This window comes from Centrocercus urophasianus, unplaced genomic scaffold (assembly GCF_019232065.1).
Source record: "Centrocercus urophasianus isolate 14NV4802_14NV808 unplaced genomic scaffold, USGS_Curo_1.0 seq_407, whole genome shotgun sequence".
NCBI classification, from domain to species: Eukaryota; Metazoa; Chordata; class Aves; order Galliformes; family Phasianidae; genus Centrocercus; species Centrocercus urophasianus.
In genome coordinates, this window is record NW_024884986.1 from 18,130 (window position 1) to 33,694 (window position 15,565).

General features: G+C 39.0%; 1 gene segment (V, D, J or C); it reads left to right on the forward strand.

Moving 5' to 3' along the window:
* The first annotated feature begins 685 nt into the window (after nt 1-685).
* LOC122168111 lies at nt 686-10,028 on the forward strand. The segment is given in 5 exon segments: nt 686-1,162; nt 5,629-5,961; nt 6,691-6,708; nt 8,580-8,686; nt 9,749-10,028. Coding segments are annotated over 5 exon segments (522 nt in total).
* The last annotated feature ends 5,537 nt before the right edge of the window (nt 10,029-15,565 follow it).

A 15,565-nucleotide genomic window follows, 5' to 3' on the forward strand; every position in this document is an offset into this window, starting at 1 on the left:
GTCACATGGGAGAGAGTGCAAAGACAACTGGAGAGCATTCTACAGCACGGTGGACATGTTCTGTCTTGGTTTCTCTTGACAGACACAGTATGTTTGAACAAACCTTCATTGTCTGAGAGCTGCAAGCCGATCCTGTCTGGAAAGCGAGCCAGTGGATTCTGATGACCTTGAAATAATTTTCAGCGCATCAGACTGACTGCAGATGCATCTAAATCTACCACAGTATGTGAAGCAAACGATTTCTTTCTGGTGCAGTAATGTTTGCTGCTACCCTCAAAATGGCTTTTTATTAATGTGACAGAAGAATCTGAAATGTAGCATTTATCTTTCAGAAGCAATATAGAAAAAGGTTGTTAGGGTTTTCTTTTGCAAGTAAGTCTCCAGCATTCACAGAATGACTCATGCCTGTCAAGGCAGTGTTTTTCTTAAATCCTTCTCCATGATATCTCATTGCAATTTTTCCTAGTGATGATAAAGGATTTGTCTGAGACCAGCCAAGTGATTCTTCTGGACGGTTCTTGTGTGAATTACTTTCAACCTATCAGAAAATTGAATGGAATCCTGCAAGACTCTCAGGTGGCTGAAGAGGAAAAAAAATGGTTTTGCCTTAATTCGCCATCACAAAGGAGAAGCAACTAAATGAAAAGGTGTGCGACTGTGACCACCACAAAACAACTTGATTATTAAATTTCACAAGTTGAAGAAATAAAACATTCTCAATGTTTAGAGTATAAGCCTGACAATATGGAAGCTGTATTTATGGAGTGATTATATTTCTAGACATTGACCCCCTTTACACCACTTTGAAAACTCTATACAGTTTATGTCTACAAAATGAGAATAGCACATGATACCAGTGAGGAGAACATGGCGAATAGTTTTTTCAGAACCTCTCTCTAAGAACGAAATATAGACAAAAATACAAGTGAACTCTGAAAAAATGCTCTTATAAATGCTACAGATGTTACAATGAGATTTCAAGCTATTGCTCTGCCGTGGTCATTTAGATAGAGATTAAGTTTCCAGATATGGCAAACGTTGTTTAAGCCTCTGCTTACTAAACTCACTTGCAGTGCACTTTTTCTCTTAACTTATGATACGAAAGTATGTCATAGTGACAGTAACATGATTTTTGGTGGTGGCACGAAACTTACAGTGATCGGTAAGAAGATTTTCTTTTTTCTTTCAAATCACTTAAAATCCTGGGTATTCTCATCAGATTATTTCACTTTAGCATTCTCTTCTTCTTTATTAAACTGATGTTTTACTGATGTACTAGCTGCCCAGTCTATTTTGGAGACTAGGTTAAGTTCTATTCTAGGTAAGGACACACTTTTCACTTTGAATAACTGAAAGAAAACATTTTCAGTAATAAAGAGCAGTCTGTCAAACAAATTAGGTTGAGAACGGGTTGAAAAATATATGCATGTCATCAATATTCTTTATAAACCAACATCTGCAAAAATCACTGCTCTTGAAAAGTGTAACTGTGCTTCCAGGTTATTGTGGAGGTAACACTGAAAGGCTACCTGAGTTACAGTTACATTTAGGAGAGGTCTCAAGAAGAAAATCAAGACTCTGAAAACAAAGTACTTTAGATCTTATGGGGGTAAACTAACACATGTTAAATCAGATAACTGGGAGAGACATATACCTACTAGTTTTTAGCTAACAAAACAGAAGCAAAAAGTTTCTCAGCTTTATCACAGGCAATACTAACACCTCTATGCAGCTGTTTAACAATCAGTTGTTCTAGAAAACAGCTCTCCACAGCATGGCAAGATTCTTTCTGTATAGCAAGTTTGTCAGGATTGCGCTAGAAAGTCAATTTGGAATAAGAGTCACACTGTTTCAGAATAGATGATAAAAAGCTGATTAATATCACCTAAGACTATTTTCAAATTAAAATAACTCTTGGAGAACATTTATTTCTGGGTCATAGGTCAGGATTTGGACTCCTTCCAAATCCAGAAGAAAACAAACATGTTTCTAAGACTGACAGATGATAGAATTGTAGAATGACTTGGCTTGGAAGCGACCTTAAGGATCATCAAGTTCCATCCCCCCTGTTGCAGGCAGGGTTGCCAGTGATGGTGTTCTCTTCTTCTCATTACTATTATTCCTGGGATTAGAAGAACTGATGCTTTTATAACAGGCCCTTCATTGCAGAGCAAAAAAACTTTCAAGTGATAAAATTCTTTCTCCATATGAAAAAATGGAGGCCCTCAATTGAAGGTGATCAATTAATTATTTTTTTTAAATACGGTGTGAATCTGAGGTGCTGATGAAAAACAATGCACTGATCCATCATTGACTGTTGACGCTATGAATTATCTCGTATGCTAAAAAAACCCAAAACACTTATTTTACAAGAAAAGGCTATGCATGACATAGAAAGGAGATGGGGAAATAAGGAATTGAGTCCTTTCAGCTGAAAATAAGGAAATAAATCTGCCTTCTCTTTATGAGGAGTATGTTCTAATACTGCATGTTCTTAAGTGTCCTGTAAAGAATTTTTGAAAGATGCACAAATTGATTCACCTGCGCCTGAATCAGAAAGCTCTGAAGAGGAATTTCTGGGACTTGTCTCACCAGATTAGACAGACATGCAGTTGCTGTTCCTTTACAGACCTTTCCTGTATTTCCTAGGAGACCATAAATTCATGTGTTTTGTGTTTCATTGTCTACCACATGAGGGAGGGTTACTGCAGAAGCTTTGTTCAGAGAATGGACAGTAGTAGAGAGGTTTTAATGCAGCTGCAAAATAGTGTGACTAATGAAAGATTGTTCTTTGGCACTGGGACAAAACTCACAGTACTAGGTAAGTCAAAAGTCAGATCTCTGTAGTATATGTAATATCGTTTTCAGGGATAAAAGAACTTCTTAACTAACAGCAGAATAATGTTAATTTTTCCCCATCCACAAGGACAGGACAGATGCTTTACAGATTGTTACTAGGAAAAAAAAAAAAAAAAAAGGAAGATGGATATGGAAGCATAGGGTTTGCAGACACTAATTTTAAGATCCTTTTTAGCCTTGACTTGTGCTGCTCTGTCTTCCCTGACTGAAAGCTTCATGATGGGAGAAGTGAAAAAAAAACTCTGCTCCCGTTGTCCAAGAAAACAGATCGCTCTCTGGTCTGCATGTTTTGTGAGCTCTTCTGTCTCACTGTTTATCAATCAAAAGCAACATTTAGGAGGTATGATCATGCTCACTATTCATACTCTTGTGACTGCTGAATACGGCAGGGAAGGAGCAGATTTCTGGTAATTTGCTTTTCTCACCATAGATGTCAAGCAGGCTGCTTGAAGTTGCACTGGGACAGTCGCTCCATTTATCTTTCTTTTTTACTGTTCCTGATTTTTAAAGTCTGTGTTCTCTTTCTCTCGCTTTTCTGAGCAGAGAAAGTGCCCTATTCTCCTGTATTCCTTCTATTTTTCTCCATCTACTTTTTCAGCCTTCTCCTGCTGCAGAAAAGAATTTAACACAGCTTATCTGATCAGTTGAGCATTTTGGAATCCCAGAGTAAAACTACTTTTTCCATCTGCCACTGCAAGCTCCGATAGCAAACTGTAGAAATACACACCAGAATACGTTCCTTTGAATATTCCCATTTTAAGGAACTTAGTGACTGATAAGGGCAACACAAGGACTTTGTGGGTTGTAGTCTGATGAGGTTCAGCTTTGTTTTTTAACTGCAGTTATATTTGGAGTTGACATCGTAGTCAAAGCTATGCACAAGCTGCTGTGATTTTGCCCAAGTGCTTAATGTAAAGGTCAATTGAAAATTTCCCTTAATGATATATAGTATACACATAGATTATTTTCAGATGAAAGTATGGGTTAAAGATAACAAGAAATCATGAAAGTGATCTTAGTATGATGAAAATGGAATGGAAGAACTGTGATACGTTTTCTCTGGGATGAGTGAAGAGTATAAGGCAGGGCTTACATGCATTTATGCATGAGAGTGGTTAAGCATTGCAACAGTGACCTTATATGACCAACGTGGATGATCAGAACAGAATGGGCTTTTGACAACATGTTTTACGATTGCCTCTATTCTTGCTTGCATCAGTCTCCTTATTCCACTTTAAATACGCTAATTCGTTGGCTATGTTTGGTTGTTTTTTTCTTTTTAATTCTTTTTACTTTGATTCTCTCTGCAAGCCTTTTTCTCAGCTTTCCTTCTTTGTTTTGTTGTTGTTTGCTTGTTTTTAAACCTCCCTCACTATTACTTTGTGTTTTCTTTTCTTCATCTGTTTCCATGTCTTCACTCATTGACCACCACACTGATGTTATATTAGAGATACATTAAGAGCTAAAATAAACAACAAAGACACAACTAGGTACTGGAAGTAAAAGTAATCAACCTTAATTTGTGCTAGCTGGAATGGAAGTAGAGGAGTTCAAAACTTTCTAGTGAGTTGACTATGAAGACACATCACTGTAAATTACTATACCTCTTCTGAGGCCTGTATGAGCTCATATGTATAGGCTCAAGGCTCTTTGTGGAGTAAGCACTGACAATCATGATTAAGGCTAACAGTTGAAAGAAAATACAGAGGCTTTTTGGAGTCAAGATCTGTGCAAGACATAAAACTCTTTTTATTTAGATGTGTCCACTCTAGAAAAAAGGAAATGATTATGAAAAGCATCCACAATAGATAATTCCATCACATAGAAAAAGTACAAAGTCTTAGTACATAATTCTCTTAATGGATTTCTCTTTCCATGTGTGTTCTGCAGACCCGGTGGATTTGTCATGCTAGATAAGAATTAAAAAAATAATAATAATAAAAAGGACCTCTAGATAAATACATATGAAACATAGCAAAAATATTAAAAGGTTGCTTTTAGGTTTACTGCTTAGTAAGTAACATCTTACCGTAGCCTTTTAGCTCCTTTCTCCTTTTTGACTGTAGATGTATACATATAAGGACATGGATCATCTAGGACATGAAATGTTTTTTTCTTGTGAGTGTATATGCATTTTATTTCAAAAGTCTTACACAAGGTTTTCTTATTCTGAGCATAACCTGAATAATAAAGCAATATTTCGTGGTCTTAAAATAGGATAGTAAGTTAAGAACTAAAGATGAAGTTGTCCTACTCAGTTTTAGATTATGTACCTGAAGTGATTCAGACAGTGAGAATGAATAATTCTTTCCTTTCAGATCGTATCGTACCTTGAGCGACAAGTAAGGTATCACATAGAAGTAAAATTTTGAAAATAACAATAACCACCATGTCCTACTATAACTTCAGGAATGTGCCACAGTCAGCTGAAGATGCTTATGAATTTTGTCTCCTAGTACAACATCACAAATACAGGCCTACTGTATACTTTTCTCCCAATACGTTTGCTCATTTTCTTATCAACTGTTCTGTTCTAATAGAGACAAGAGAAATGCAAATAGTACTGAGTTTCTGTTGATAGAGCTTTTATATTACTGTATAACTAATGATTTTTGCACTTGTGCATATCTGTATTACAGATAATTATCTGTCTACTAGGAATTTATTAAAAGGCCAGTTGCACAGCCCAAAAAATTCATAGTTAAAAAGGGTTGCTCAGAAGAATAATGAAGCCTTTGAGCTATGCTACTTTCTACATTACTGTTTCAGGGAAGAAGAGTGAAATCGTACCACCGACTGTGGCCATCTTTTCACCATCAAAGCAGGAGATTCAACAGAAGAATAAGGCCACTCTGGTATGCCTGGCTTCCGGTTTCTACCCTGATCACCTCAATTTAGTCTGGAATGTGAATGGCAACAAGAGGACAGAAGGAGTGGGAACAGATGAGATTTCCACATCAAATGGGAGCACTTACGCATTGACCAGCAGACTGAGAATCTCAGCCCAAGAGTGGTTCAACCCTCTGAACCGTTTTGAGTGTATTGCTGAATTTTTTCACGGTGAACAGAAATCAATACATAAATTCATCCATGGTGATACTGGTGAGTAAAAAACATAAGAGTATCGCTGTGGTTTACATAGTTACATAGGAAATGCTAAGTCAAGGCTTGAAACGGTGATTGAGCACCTGGTAGGAAGGCAGGGCCAACCCAGGGTTGCTCAGTTGCATGCAGTACACCTGAGTGACCAGAAGGATTAAAGCCAGGATCCACCCCCTTCCACGACCTCATTTTAAGGGCTGACAGTGGAGGTGAGGATATCTCACTGGAGATCCCTGCCTACCTGAAGCCTCCCAAAAGTAAGCAAATTTTCTTCCTTTGTTTCTGTGTCCATGGCTGCTGCATTTGGGCTTGTCCTCTTTTGCTGCAGTAGAAGACTTTGCCACCCTGCTGTTATTGTCATACTTTCCATCACATTCTAGTATTACAGTGTACAAGTTAGAAATAAGAGGAAAAAAGAGGATATGGATAATTTATTTCTATACAGTGGTTTGTTCATGACACAAATATATTTGTAATTATATAGGTATTTGTATGTCTTCATATTCATAGCACCATGTATCTACAGTATTATCTATATAGAGAGAGAGATTTTCAAAGGTTTATTCAAATTTTCTTAGTGTAAGAACATAGTAAAATATAAAATATATACTAACGTAAAATGAAAAATACACAGTATAGTAAAATAAATATTGTAAACAGAAACATCAAAAATACGTGTTTGCTCATACCAAAGAAAGATGTGACATTCTGTTTTTATTTGTCTTTCAGGATGTATGCTTACTAAAGGTATGTGTAATTTCTCACCTTCGCATAGGCAAATAAACGTCTGTATTTCAGTTTTACTGATGGTAAATATAAGAGGTGAGAGATATATATTAAATTTCTTTCTTCTAGAAGATTAACTTATCCTTTCAGATCTGAGTGACACCTCTATTATTTAAAAACAAACAAAAAAAACGAGCAAAAAAAAACCCAGTAAAGGTTGGAGCAACATTCTGTACGATTCTTATCTACATTTACTTTTTGAAATAATGGAAGAAAATGTGGAACCTTTCCGTGCCACCACTTGCCCTTTCTATCTCCCCTGTCTTCAACATCACCTTCTATAGGAAAGCTACATGTTTATCTTTTTTCTGGCAGAAAGTTCATCCATGAAAGAAAAAAAATCATGCTAGCCAAGTGGTTATGACATCGAAATTGAAAATCATAGAGTCATAGAATGGCCTGGCTTGAAAAGGACCATAGTGATCACCTAGTTTCAACCCCCCTGCTATGTCTGGGATCACCAAACAGTAGACCAGGCTGCCCAGCACCGCATCCAGCCTGGCCTTGAATGCCTCCAGGGATGGGGCATCCACAACTTCCTTGGACAACCTGTTCCAGTGTGTCACCACTCTATGAGTGAAAAACTTCCTCCTAATATCTAACCTAAACCTCCCCTGCCTCAGTTTAGAACCATTCCCCCTTGTTCTATCACTATCCACCCATGTAAACAGCCATTCCCCCTACTGTTCATACACTCCCTTCAAGTACTGGAAGGCCACAATGAGGTCTCCCCAGAGCCTTCTCTTCTTCAAGCTAAACAATCCTATTTCCCTCAACCTTTCTTCATAGGAGAGGTGCTCCAGCCCTCTGATCATAGATGCCCTCCTCTGGATCCATTTCAAGAGTTTCCATGTCTTTCTTGCACTGGGGGCCCCAGGCCTGGACGCATTATTCCAAATCAGGCCTCACAAGAGCCTTTTTGAACCTCAATAGGTTTTCATGGGCCCAATTCTCCAGCCTGTCCAGGTCCCTCTTGTTGACTTCCCTTCCCCCTACTGTATTGACTGCACTGGTCACCTTGGTGTCATCCACAAATTTGCTGAGGGTGCACTTGATGCCATCATCTATGTCATTGATGAAGATGTTGAAGAGCACAAGTCCCAAGACCAACCCTTGGAGGACACCTTGGAGGTGACCGGCCTCCACCCCAAGATGGAACCATTGATCACAACCCTTTGGCTGCAACCAGTCAACCAATTCTTAATCCATTGAACAGTCCATCTTTCAAATCCATATTTCTCCAATTTAGAGAGAAGGATGTGGTGAGGGACCATGTCGAAGACTTTGCAGAAGTCCAGGAAGATGGCATGCATCGCCCTTCCCCTGTCCAATGATGGCTCCATCCATCATAGGACACCATCAGTTTGGTCAGGCAAGATCAGAAAGCCGTTAAAATAAAAGGCTAAATAGCCTTTAGTAGGCTAAATGTTATTTTGTGCTGTGTAAAACTTACCTGATATGACAGCATCCACTGACAATAACAAGTGAAAACAAATGTATTTTGTAATTCAACTTACATCAATTTCCTAAGGGGGATTTACATGACCAGCCTACATTTTTATCAGGTGTGGTAACACAGAGGTTAACCATTCCCAGCCAGAACATATTTTCTTGTCATAAAGCCATTCTGTGTCTTTTCTAGGATTGCTTTCTCCTGTCATTCTTTGAATCACAATATTCTTTCCCATTCTGTGCTATCTCAGATATCAACATAACCATTCATTTGACTGTAATTCCTTTGCTTAGTTAAAGATTTCAAGTATTTCTGGTACATTGTATCAAGTCTCTTCTGATGGTGATAATTTAATATGCAAATTGCATTTGTTTTGCAGAGTCCTACTTGCATTATGGAAATTCTATGAAGCTCACTTACCTCATTCTGTGTGGCAAAGCCTTCCTCTATGCAATTTTGGTGTGCGCTCTGATGTGGAAAGTCAAGGTACACTGATGTGTCACTTTCAGGCTGAGCTTGTTTACTAGTACAAGAATTAGTGGACAAAACAAAATTTACAAAAAATCACAAGTAGTAAGTTTCCTGTTACAGTTTTTCCAGAGCTCAAACAAAATCAGTGCTGCCCAGCAGAGAAATTCTTTCTGAAAACATATGGAAAAAGATAAGAAGTAGTAAGCACAACTTCTACAGAAAGCAAAGAAGGGAAATACCAGACACATCATGCTTTTCTGTAATCACTGAGAAGGGACACTTGCCTGCAGCAAAAGTAAAATCAGGGTTTTGAAGAAGATACAAACAATGAATGGGATAAATCTAGAAGAAAATGGGAGAATTTTAGGCAGCTAGTAACAGACATAAAACACTTTTTATCTGTAATCTTTTCAAATTCCTGATAGATATTTCTGGTAAGAGTAGTGGAAGCCTCAGCACCAACTTCCTTTAGTTGTAGACTGGGAATTGTGTTTGAGAAGGGACATAATACAGTTGAGAGCGAGTATGAGTACAGCTCCAGTTGTTTTCAAGACTTTTTTTCCTCCTTTTTGAAGCCTACATGAGAAAGTACATTACTGGGTCGCAATCATTTGTGATTTATTTATTTATTATTTATTTATTTAAAGTTATTAACTCAGTATGCAAGTAAATAATCTGTATGGGTACTTTCGTAGCAAGATATGTTCTTGCTACTAAGAAAGGCTGAAGGAGCTACAACTTCACAGAAGCACAGTGTCACGTAATTGTAGGGGTTGAAATCAACCTCTAGATATCAGCCCCTCCTAAAGCAGATTCTCTACAGTAGGTTGCACAGGAAAGTGTCCAGGTGAGTCTTCTTCCTTTTATTTATATGGAACTTCTTATGCTCTAGTTTCTGCCCCCTGTCCCTTATTCTATTCCTGAATGACAGTGAAAAGAGCCTGGTCCCGTCAAAACTTGACATGCTCATTTCTGTGCATGCTCTCAGGAAACATGACAGTACAGGCAGTTGTAAATTTGGACTATTGTTTCACCATGCTCTTGCTTAATTATTTATTCTGTTTTGTTTTCATTTAGGCTGGTAGCAAGCCATATAAAGAATAAGTGAATAATCTCCTCCATCTCATCAGCAGGAAAACAACAAATTCCACGTTTTTCTTTTCTGCAGTAGAGTCCAAGCTTCTAATATCCTCTTTCTTGATGGTTCTCTGTTCTCTCCTGTTCTTTCAGCTTTGTTTTAATCACTGCCAGATTTCCCATGGACATGCAGGGTAATTTCTATCCTAGCTTTAAAACACCTCCTTACTGCTCAGAGGTGTCAGCTTCTTAAATTAGGAATAAAGTTTGTGTCACTCCATTCAAGAAGTTTGAGTGTTTTATCCCAACTTGATATTTTGTTGCAATACTATTCTACATCACAACTTCAGCGGCACTTAGTATTGCAAAATATACACATTCAAATGTATACATTCAATGACAATACTGAGAGGAAGAATCTATCTGTTATGTGAATATTAGAAGGCTCATCCATTGCTGATATTGTGTTCTAGAAAATAAATTGGGGTTCCAAGCTTTAAAATCTTGCATGCCCCACTATCAGTGACTGAGAGAGTAAGGATCCAGGTCAACTGCTGGGAGACTGATAGTGCACATGTGTGGGTCTCAATGTGTGTGTCTGGGGGGAGGGAGGAGGAGGGATGGAAGTGAAGTTTTGTATCTTCAAGGGAGATAAGGAGAGGAGGTGAAAAGGAGAGAGTGTCAGTACGAGGAAGCAGAGTGAGGCTGTAGTCTTCAGAGTTTCATATGTCCCTCTACAAGCATGTGAGGAGACCAACGATTTAGGGCCAGTTCCTGAATAGCTGAGCAGCCCGAGTGTCCAAGGTGAGCTACTGGAGGGATTCACGCTTTGTATAGTTTCTGTTAGCAGACCTTTATCCTGATCAGACAGAGGAGAAAAGACTGATGCAGCTGTTGATGTTTGTGTTTGTGTGGTGCTAAGTTTTTGTCCTTGTGTTACGTTGCATGACTGGCTGCTGAGGCAGGCAGGTAAGCACCAAACAAGTGTTTGCTCACTCCTTCCTGCAGTGAGATGGGAGAGAGAATTGGAGAAAAAATAAAGCTCATAGGCTGATAGTTTGATAGGACAAAAAAAAAAAAAAAAAAAAAAAAGATGCACAATGTAATTGCTCCCACCTACTGCCCATCCTTCAGCGATGGAGCACCACCAATTCCTCTGTTTTTGTCACATGTTCTGGAATGTCCCTTTGGCCAGCTTGGGTCAGTTGTCCTGATTCTGTCCTCTCTTTTGCACCCCCAACCTCCTCACAGGCAGGGCAGTGAAATAAGCTGAAAAGTCCTTGACTTAATGTAAGCACTGCTCAGCAACACTAAAATATTTGTGTGTTACCAACACAATTCGCATTCAGATTTCAAAATATAGCATCATAACAGCTACTAGGAAGAAAATTAACTCTGTCCCGGGAAAAACCAGGACACTGGTTCTGTCAATGTGTATTTTTGTACTGTGTGTCTGGGTTATTTTGTTTGTTTGTTTGTTTGTTTTGTTTAGTTTTTATTTGATTTCTTTAATATAATTTATTTTTTACAATATATAATTTCCAGTGGATGGAAGTGGGGACAGGGAATGGCGGCAGTTTAGTTTCTGTTGGGCTATTAGATTCAATAACAACAAATAAAACATTTGGAACTTAGAATCATAGAATCACCAAGGTTGAAAAAGTCCTCCAAAATCGTCCAATCCAACCATCTACCAACCACAAATATTTCCCCACAAAACCACGTCCCTTTAGTACAACAACTAAACATTTCTTGAACACCTCCAAGAATGGGTATCCAACCACCTCCCTAGGCAGCCCATTCCAGTGCTTGACCACTCTTTCAGAGAAGAAATTTTTCCTAAAATTCAACCTGAATAATCCCCTGGTGCAACTTGAGGCCATTCCCCTCTAGTCCTATGTGAGAGAAGAGGCTGATCCCCACCTCACCACAACTTCTTCTCAGGTAGTTGTAGAGGGTGATATGGTCTCTCCTGAGCCTACTCCTCTCCTAACTAAACAGTCCTAGTTCCCTCGGCCTAAGCTTAGCGATCCAGCATGGCCAGATCCCTCTGTAGGTCTTTCCTACTCCCAGGCAGATGGACACTTCCTTCCAATTTGGCATCATCTGCAACCTTAATGAGGCTGCACTCAGTCCCCTAATTCGGGTGATCAGCAAAGGACAAGCCCCAATACCAAACTCTGAAGAAAGCCACTTGTGACTGCTTGCCAGCTGGATTTATATCTGTTCACCACAGTTCTCTGGGCCCAGCAATCTGTCCAGTTCTTCACTCAGCAAAGAGTGCACTTGTCTAAGACAGGAGCTATCAGCTTCTCCAGCAGAATACAGTGGGAGACAGTGACAAAGGCTTTGCTGAAGTGCCTTGACAATCACCTCTGCCTTCTCACTCAGCATACTCAAATGGATCCCTTCTAGCCCCATGGACTTGTGACAGTCCAGGTGGAGTAGTAGGTCTCTAAATGTTTCCGTCTGAATGGTGGCTTATTCTGCTCTGCACCCCAGACTTCCAGATCAGAAGGATCCTTCCATCAGAATATCAGGATAACAAGATATCAGGATAACTGGTCCTACAATTAAAGACAGATGTAAAGAAGGCATTGAGAACCTCAGCCTTTCCCTTATCTTCAGTGGTCATGTTCCCTGCCACATCCAGTAAAGAATGGAGATTTTCCTCAGCCCTCCTCTTACAGTTAATACATTTATATTAAAATTTTTTTTCTCTTATACTACAGTAGCTCAGCCTGCTCCTGCACCTCAAAGACTTTCTCCCTGTGGAGTGTTCAGCCTTCCTGGACCCTTTTCTGTTTGGGGCAAAGTCCCAAGGGACTGTCTCTGTCAATATCCTGAATAGTTCAAAGTCCACCCTCCTGAAGGATAAGGTAGTAGTTTTTCTGACCCCCTTCCTGACTTCACCAAAATAGAATTTACCATTCCCTTCTAGCCATCTTAGAGCCCCTAAGATGTCAATAGTGTACAGCACCACTTCGATAGGTAGTGGTACATTTTGCATTATTTTTAGGAAAAACAGGTTTCCAATATTTCATCCCCAGCTTCTCAAGTAGAATCAAGGATCAGGTTGACTGATCGCCCACGATCATGTCCAGATGGATTTTAATTGTCTCCAAGAATGGCAATTCCACAGCATCTCTGTGCAATCTACTCCAGTGTTCAGTCATAATTACAAGAAAAAAAAGAACCTGTTTCCTGATATTCAGTATATCCTCCTGTGTTTCAGTTTGTGCCAATTTTCTCTTGTCCTGTCACTGGACACCACTGAAAACAGCCTGGTTCTGTCTTCTGCAAAACATTTCTCATATATTTTTGCACAAAAATAAGATACCTACTTGAGCCTTCTCCTTTCTAGACTAAAGTTCCAGCTCTCTCAGTCTTTCCATATAGGATAAATTCTCCAGTTCCTTAATCAACTCTGTGCTCCTTCACTGAACTCTCTCCAATATCTGCATATCTCTCCTGGTTGTAACCCAGAATTTAATACAACAGTCCAGATGTGGCTTCATCAAATCACCTCCTTCATCCTGATGGTAAGACTCCTAATGCAGTCCAGAAAGTGATTATTTTTCTTTGCTACAGGGGTATGTTGCTGTGCATAAACTTGCAGTTCAAAGTCTGTCCAAGGGACAAGACCAAAGACATGAAAATCTACACTGTTCCTATGAAGGGTACACCTAGAAGACAAGCTATCAACATTGTAGGTACATAGTTCACTCAGAGTACATGACCAGAGACAAGACTGGATAGAGTTTCACCTACAACATAGCTCACGCAAGAATTGAAGGCCTAGGTCTAATCTTAAATAGATATCCTGGTCTCATGTACAGAGGGTGAAGGATTAGGTCCTAAGTTAAGGTGATCAGGTACACTGCACCTATTGGCACACTCAGACTCTGACAGAAAGCATCAATATGAATCCTGCCTAAAATTACCACTCAGATAAAATTTGGCTTTGACTACATTTGTCCTGTTCCTAGAGGACTGTAGACAGTACGTACAGAGAACCAAAACACAGATCACAATTATAAGTAAGATTTTCAGGCTGCATCCACCAAAAATGTTAAAAAGTTTTCAGCCTAGTTACATACAACAGCGGGAAGCTGGAAATTAAATGTTACCTAGGTAAAAAATGTGAACTGGCTTCAGATATAGATAAAATCAAAGAGATCGATCCACTGAGATGTGACTAAGAAGGTCGATGTTGACTTATGCCAGCCATCTAAGCCAGAGAAAACAGTTGAGACAAGAGTTCCTCCAGGTAGACACATTAATGAATATCCAATACTGTAAAAGACTGATCCTGAGTTGCGTGTTATAAACCAGGTGACCTCAAAAAACACCAATGAGTGAGTGTCCTGTTCACCCAAGTCCAGGGTGCTGGCCACAACTTATACTGAAGAGTCTGACTGCTGGGTTTGCTGTACAGAGCATGTATATGCATGTGCATGTCAGAAACCTTAGGATAAAACCTTCTGTCCATCTGTCACACTCATTTTAATATATTAGTAGATTAATTTTAGATACTATGTCACTTGATGATATTGTTTTCTTCTTGTGACTGCCTTGTCCCTAAATTATCCCATGACAGAAACTGTAATCATTTTTTTAGTGCACCTGTACTGTTTATCCTCTTACTGGTATTTAGCATCTGTTTGGTATGATCATACACATCTGTGTCTTTCTAGTTTTCAGTCTGTCACAGCCATCTTCCTGCTTCTTACCAGATATATATACAAGATTGGAGATTGGATTCCTGAGTGGCAATGTGTTGGAGGAGACAAATGGCACAGTGCAATTCAGCATGCAGAGATACAGAAGCATTTCTATTTCTATCCCAACAGTTGTCTTTGAAAGTCTTGACAGTCAAGACCATTAATTTTCCATAGTACAGTCAGTATAAGAACAGACTTATAAATATTTTCTGAAATTCGTCCTCAGCCTCTTAAGGTAGACTTGAAGAAAGCATTATGTTCAGTCATCATAAGAACACTGGCAGGAAAGTCTGATGCATTTCTTTGGAAGGTGTTTACAGAAACACTCCTTGAAAAGGATAAACTGATGCTCCTGAGGAGTTCACTCAGCCAGAATGGATAGACAAAAGATAGAGATCTCTCTCCTCTTGGAGAGGTCGCGAACATGAAAATTCTTTGATCCCATGATAAAATCCTGGCGGTGTTCCTATTTTTCTTCACACAGGAAGATTTGTAGTCTAGACTTCATTGCAGCCCTTGTAAGTAGAAGAAATATTTTGCTTATTCCATCATTGATCTATAGATATTTCCACCATGAGAGGACACCATTCACACAGGAATCAGCTAGTTTTTGATCATTACTTAATGGCCACATGGGAACCATACTGCTTCAAACAGTATCTATCTGCTCCTGCACGGAGACCTTTAAGATTCTACCTGGCTGGTGCTTGAGGAGAGATGAATACAATATTATCACATGAAAAGCAAAACAATTTTGACAGGTCTACAACACTGTTCTTGCTAGGAAAAAAGCACTAAGTCAGATAAGTAACTTCTAGGAAGAGCTACAAGAATGCCATTTAACTCCCACTCCCGCACTATCCTTTAGAAAATACAACAGGATACTCCTTTGGATGTAGGATGGACTATTTTCTAGCAGAGTTTGATGCTGGACCCTAGCAGCAGTACCAGATGAGGAAAAGAAGTCTGTACTTTTAACAAATACATGGGTTTTTTTGTTGTTGTTGTTTTTTGTTTTTTGTTTTTTGTAAAAGAGTATGAAAGGGCTGTATGAAAATTAGGCAGGAGGGAAGTTGAGGGAAATAAATGCAAG